General features: G+C 54.4%; 1 protein-coding gene across 1 annotated transcript in view; it reads left to right on the forward strand.

The window, feature by feature from the left end:
- The window catches only part of LOC148134710 (single-strand selective monofunctional uracil-DNA glycosylase), a 34,223-nt gene extending 31,014 nt beyond the window's left edge, over nucleotides 1-3,209 (forward strand). The window contains 3 exon segments of the mRNA XM_087985502.1: nucleotides 1,135-1,251; nucleotides 1,253-1,453; nucleotides 1,455-3,209. Of these exon segments, the coding sequence (XP_087841628.1) occupies nucleotides 1,135-1,251; nucleotides 1,253-1,453; nucleotides 1,455-1,736 (600 nt within the window). The 3' untranslated portion in view covers nucleotides 1,737-3,209.
- Nucleotides 3,210-6,122: the final 2,913 nt, after the last annotated feature.

The raw sequence follows: 6,122 nt of genomic DNA on the forward strand, positions 1-6,122 counted from the left end.
GCGTCTCCCCCGGTCGGTCTCCCCCGGTCGGTCTCCCCCTCCCTCCCCCCTCTGTCTCTCTCTTTCTCTCTCTGTCTCTCTCTCTGTCTCTCTCTCTGTCTGTCTCTCTGTCTCTCTGTCTCTCTGTCTCTCTGTCTCTGTCTCTCTGTCTCTCTGTCTCTCTGTCTCTGTCTCTCTGTCTCTCTGTCTCTGTCTCTGTCTCTCTGTCTCTCTGTCTCTCTGTCTCTGTCTCTGTCTCTCTGTCTCTCTGTCTCTCTGTCTCTCTGTCTCTCTGTCTCTCTGTCTCTCTGTCTCTCTGTCTCTCTGTCTCTCTGTCTCTCTGTCTCTCTGTCTCTCTGTCTCTCTGTCTCTCTGTCTCTCTGTCTCTCTGTCTCTCTCACTCTCTCTGTCTCTCTCACTCTCTCTGTCTCTCTCTCTGTCTCTCTCTCTGTCTCTCTCTCTGTCTCTCTCTCTGTCTCTCTCTCTGTCTCTCTCTCACTCTCTCTCACTCTCTCTCACTCTCTCTCTCACTCTCTCTCACTCTCTCTCACTCTCTCTCACTCTCTCTCACTCTCTCTCCCCTCACACTCTCTCCCTCACACTCTCTCCCTCACACTCTCTCCCTCACACTCTCTCCCTCACACTCTCTCCCTCACACTCTCTCCCTCACACTCTCTCCCTCACACTCTCTCCCTCACACTCTCTCCCTCACACTCTCTCCCTCACACTCTCTCCCTCACACTCTCTCCCTCACACTCTCTCCCTCACACTCTCTCCCTCACCACTCTCTCCCCTCACACTCTCACTCCCTCACACTCTCACTCCCTCACACTCTCACTCCCTCACACTCTCACTCCCTCACACTCTCACTCTCTCACACTCTCACTCTCTCACACTCTCACTCTCTCACACTCTCACTCTCTCACACTCTCACTCTCTCACACTCTCACTCTCTCACACTCTCACTCTCTCACACTCTCACTCTCTCACACTCACACTCTCTCACACACTCTCTCACACACTCTCTCACACACTCTCTCACACACTCACTCTCACACTCACTCTCACACTCACTCTCGCCCTCTCACTGTCCCCGTCACACTCTGACCGCTCGCTCACCTTCTCTGTTCCCCCCCCCCCCCCCACCGCCTGCAGGTTCCGTTCGGGGAGCTGGAGAGCGTCAGGGACTGGCTGGGCCTGGGTGAGGCGCTGGCCTCCGTCTCGCGGCCCCCTCGGGAGCACCCCCGGAGGCCGGTGCTGGGACTGCGGTGCGGGCCGCTCCGAGGTGAGCGGCGCCCGCTTCTGGGGCCTGTTCCGGTCGCTGTGCGGCCCCGCGGGCCCAGCCCCGCTCTTCCGCCGCTGCTTCGTCCACAACCTGTGCCCGCTGGCCTTCCTGGGGGCCTCGGGCCGTAACCTGACCCCGGCCGAGCTGCCCGCGGGGCCCCGGGAGGAGCTGCTGGAGGCCTGCGGGCGCCTCCCTGGCCAGGGTGGTGCGGCTGCTGGGGGTCAGCACCGTGCTCGCCGTCGGCAGGTTGGCCGAGCAGAGGGCCAGGCGGGCGCTGGCCGCCTCGGAGGCCCCCGTCCGGGTGGTGGTTCTTCCCCACCCCTCGCCCCGCAACCCCAGGGCCAACCGGGGCTGGCAGGAGGCGGCTGCCGCCCGGCTGCGGGAGCTGGGGGTCGCCCGGCTGCTGCTGACCCCTGACCCCCCTGGCGACCCCTGCCTGCCCCACCGCCCGGTGCCCCCTGCTAACCCCTGACCCTCCGGCGACCCCTGCCTGCCCACCGCCCGGTGCCCTGTTGACCCCTGACTCTCCGGCGACCCCTGCCCACCCACCGCCCGGTGCCCTGCTAACCCCGACCCTCCGGTGACCCCTGCCCACCCGGCGCCCGGTGCCCTGCTGACTCCTAACCCCCTGGCGACCCCCTGCCCACCCGCCGTCCGGTGCCCTGTTGACCCCTGACCCCCTCCGGCGACCCCTCCCCTCCCACAGTCTGGTGCCCTGCTGACCCCTGATCCACTGGCAACCTCTGCCGACCCTCAGCCTGGTGTCATGCTGACCCCTGACCCCACCCGACCCCTGCTGAACCCCCACCCCTGGCTGGATCCTGTTCTCCTCCTGACCCTTGATCCCACCCTCAAGCTGAAACCTGTTCTTCTGACCTTTGACCTCATCCCCAAACTGAAACCTGTTCTCCTGCCAGCCTTCGACCCCATGCCCAAACTGAACCCTGTTCCCTTCCTGACCCCGCTGACCTTTGACCCTGGCCCTATTGACCATCGACTGCGACCCCCGGCTGAACCCTGACCACTCTCTGTTCTCCCCCCCCCCCCCCGCCACTACCTCCTCCCCGCCCGACTACCTCAGGGCCCCCCCCCCCACAGACCCTCGTGAGTCCTCCTGACCCCTGTTGACCTGTGACCCCTTCCCCATCCCTGCCCCAGTCGCTGTTGACCTTTAACCCCAGCTCTGCCTCTGACCCTGACCCACTGACTGCCCACCACCTCCCCCCACTGATCCAAAACTGCCCCTCACTGCCCTTCTCTGCAACTCCCCGCACCCCCCTCACAACCGAACTCAACGGAAAGTTTCTCTGTAAACCCCCCCACCCACCCCCTTTTGGTGGGTCACGACAGAATCTGCCTCCACTCCCCTTCCCCCACTTCCCACCTCCCCCCACTCTCGGACAGCGGGTTCCAGGATCGCAATAACTCCCACCACTAATTCTCCTCCTCACCTCACCCCCATCCCCACCAGCAACCCCGCGACCCTCTGATTCTTTACCCGATTCAGTTTGATCAGTGACCACACCCCTCCCCCGACCCCCCCCCCCCCCCCCAAGTTCTCTGTGGTGACCGACTCACTTGCAAATAGTTTGTCGCTTCCCGGCTGCTGAATGAAAGGCCCTTGTGGCTGACACTAAACTAAATAAGAATGCAGGAAGGCAGGTATCTGTGTGTGTCTGTATCCACGTGTATCGTATGTGTGTGTGTGTGTGTCCACGTGTATTGTATCTGTGTGTGTCTGTATCTGCGTGTATCGTATCTGTGTGTGTGTGTCTGTATCTGCGTGTATCGTATCTGTGTGTGTGTGTGTCTGTATCCGCGTGTATCGTATCTGTGTGTGTGTGTCTGTATCTGCGTGTATCGTATCTGTGTGTGTGTGTCTGTATCCGCGTGTATCGTATCTGTGTGTGTCTGTATCCGCGTGTATCGTATCTGTGTGTGTCTGTATCCGCGTGTATCGTATCTGTGTGTGTCTGTATCCGCGTGTATCGTATCTGTGTGTGTCTGTATCCGCGTGTATCGTATCTGTGTGTGTCTGTATCCGCGTGTATCGTATCTGTGTGTGTCTGTATCCGCGTGTATCGTATCTGTGTGTGTCTGTATCCGCGTGTATCGTATCTGTGTGTGTCTGTATCCGCGTGTATCGTATCTGTGTGTGTGTGTATATCCACGTGTATCGTATCTGTGTGTGTGTCTGTATCCGCGTGTATCGTCTGTGTGTGTCTGTATCCGCGTGTATCGTATCTGTGTGTGTCTGTATCCGCGTGTATCGTATCTGTGTGTGTGTGTCTGTATCCGCGTGTATCGTATCTGTGTGTGTCTGTATCCGCGTGTATCGTATCTGTGTGTGTGTCTGTATCCGCGTGTATCGTATCTGTGTGTGTGTCTGTATCCGCGTGTATCGTATCTGTGTGTCTGTATCCGCGTGTATCGTATCTGTGTGTGTGTGTCTGTATCCGCGTGTATCGTATCTGTGTGTGTGTCTGTATCCGCGTGTATCGTCTGTGTGTGTCTGTATCCGCGTGTATCGTATCTGTGTGTGTCTGTATCCGCGTGTATCGTATCTGTGTGTGTGTGTCTGTATCCGCGTGTATCGTATCTGTGTGTGTCTGTATCTGCGTGTATCGTATCTGTGTGTCTGTATCCGCGTGTATCGTATCTGTGTGTGTCTGTATCCGCGTGTATCGTATCTGTGTGTGTCTGTATCCGCGTGTATCATATCTGTGTGTGTCTGTATCCGCGTGTATCGTATCTGTGTGTGTGTGTGTCCACGTGTATTGTATCTGTGTGTGTCTGTATCCGCGTGTATCGTATCTGTGTGTCTGTATCCGCGTGTATCGTATCTGTGTGTGTCTGTATCCGCGTGTATCGTATCTGTGTGTGTCTGTATCCGCGTGTATCATATCTGTGTGTGTCTGTATCCGCGTGTATCGTATCTGTGTGTGTGTGTGTCCACGTGTATTGTATCTGTGTGTGTCTGTATCCGCGTGTATCGTATCTGTGTGTCTGTATCCGCGTGTATCGTATCTGTGTGTGTCTGTATCCGCGTGTATCGTATCTGTGTGTGTCTGTATCCGCGTGTATCATATCTGTGTGTGTCTGTATCCGCGTGTATCGTATCTGTGTGTGTCTGTATCCGCGTGTATCGTATCTGTGTGTGTCTGTATCCGCGTGTATCGTATCTGTGTGTGTGTGTATATCCACGTGTATCGTATCTGTGTGTGTCTGTATCCGCGTGTATCGTATCTGTGTGTGTGTCTGTATCCGCGTGTATCGTATCTGTGTGTGTGTCTGTATCCGCGTGTATCGTATCTGTGTGTGTCTGTATCCGCGTGTATCGTATCTGTGTGTCTGTATCCACGTGTATCGTATCTGTGTTTGTGTGTGTGTGTGTGTCCACGTGTATTGTATCCGTATGTGTCTGTATCTGCGTGTATTGTATCAGTGTGTGTCTGTATCCGCGTGTATCGTATCTGTGTGTGTCTGTATCCGCGTGTATCGTATCTGTGTGTGTCTGTATCCGCGTGTATCGTATCTGTGTGTGTGTCTGTATCCGCGTGTATCGTATCTGTGTGTGTCTGTATCCGCGTGTATCGTATCTGTGTGTGTCTGTATCCGCGTGTATCGTATCTGTGTGTGTCTGTATCCGCGTGTATCGTATCTGTGTGTGTCTGTATCCGCGTGTATCGTATCTGTGTGTGTGTCTGTATCCGCGTGTATCGTATCTGTGTGTGTGTCTGTATCCGCGTGTATCGTATCTGTGTGTGTGTCTGTATCCGTGTGTATCGTATCTGTGTGTGTGTATCCACGTGTATCGTATCTGTGTGTCTGTATCCACGTGTATCGTATGTGTCTGTATCCACGTGTATCGTATGTGTCTGTATCCACGTGTATCGTATGTGTGTGTATCCACGTGTATCGTATGTGTGTGTATCCACGTGTATCGTATGTGTGTGTATCCACGTGTATCGTATGTGTGTGTATCCACGTGTATCGTATGTGTGTGTATCCACGTGTATCGTATGTGTGTGTGTATCCACGTGTATCGTATGTGTGTGTGTATCCACGTGTATCGTATGTGTGTGTATCCACGTGTATCGTATGTGTGTGTGTATCCACGTGTATCGTATCATCTGTGTGTGTGTATCCACGTGTATCGTATCTGTGTGTGTGTGTATCCACGTGTATCGTATCTGTGTGTGTGTGTATCCACGTGTATCGTATGTGTGTGTGTGTGTATCCACGTGTATCGTATGTGTGTGTATCCACGTGTATCGTATGTGTGTGTATCCACGTGTATCGTATGTGTGTGTGTATCCACGTGTATCGTATGTGTGTGTGTATCCACGTGTATCGTATCATCTGTGTGTGTGTATCCACGTGTATCGTATCATCTGTGTGTGTGTATCCACGTGTATCGTATCTGTGTGTGTGTGTATCCACGTGTATCGTATCTGTGTGTGTGTGTATCCACGTGTATCGTATGTGTGTGTGTGTGTATCCACGTGTATCGTATCTGTGTGTGTGTATCCACGTGTATCGTATCTGTGTGTGTGTATCCACGTGTATCGTATCTGTGTGTGTGTGTATCCACGTGTATCGTATCTGTGTGTGTGTGTATCCACGTGTATCGTATCTGTGTGTGTGTGTATCCACGTGTATCGTATCTGTGTGTGTGTGTATCCACGTGTATCGTATCTGTGTGTGTATCCACGTGTATCGTATCTGTGTGTGTATCCACGTGTATCGTATCTGTGTGTGTGTATCCACGTGTATCGTATCTGTGTGTGTGTATCCACGTGTATCGTATCTGTGTGTGTGTGTATCCACGTGTATCGTATCTGTGTGTGTGTATTCA

Source organism: Chiloscyllium plagiosum, unplaced genomic scaffold, assembly GCF_037043375.1.
Source record: "Chiloscyllium plagiosum isolate Xiang-an unplaced genomic scaffold, Cpla_swu_hap1 HiC_scaffold_53X, whole genome shotgun sequence".
Classification (NCBI taxonomy): Eukaryota; Metazoa; Chordata; class Chondrichthyes; order Orectolobiformes; family Hemiscylliidae; genus Chiloscyllium; species Chiloscyllium plagiosum.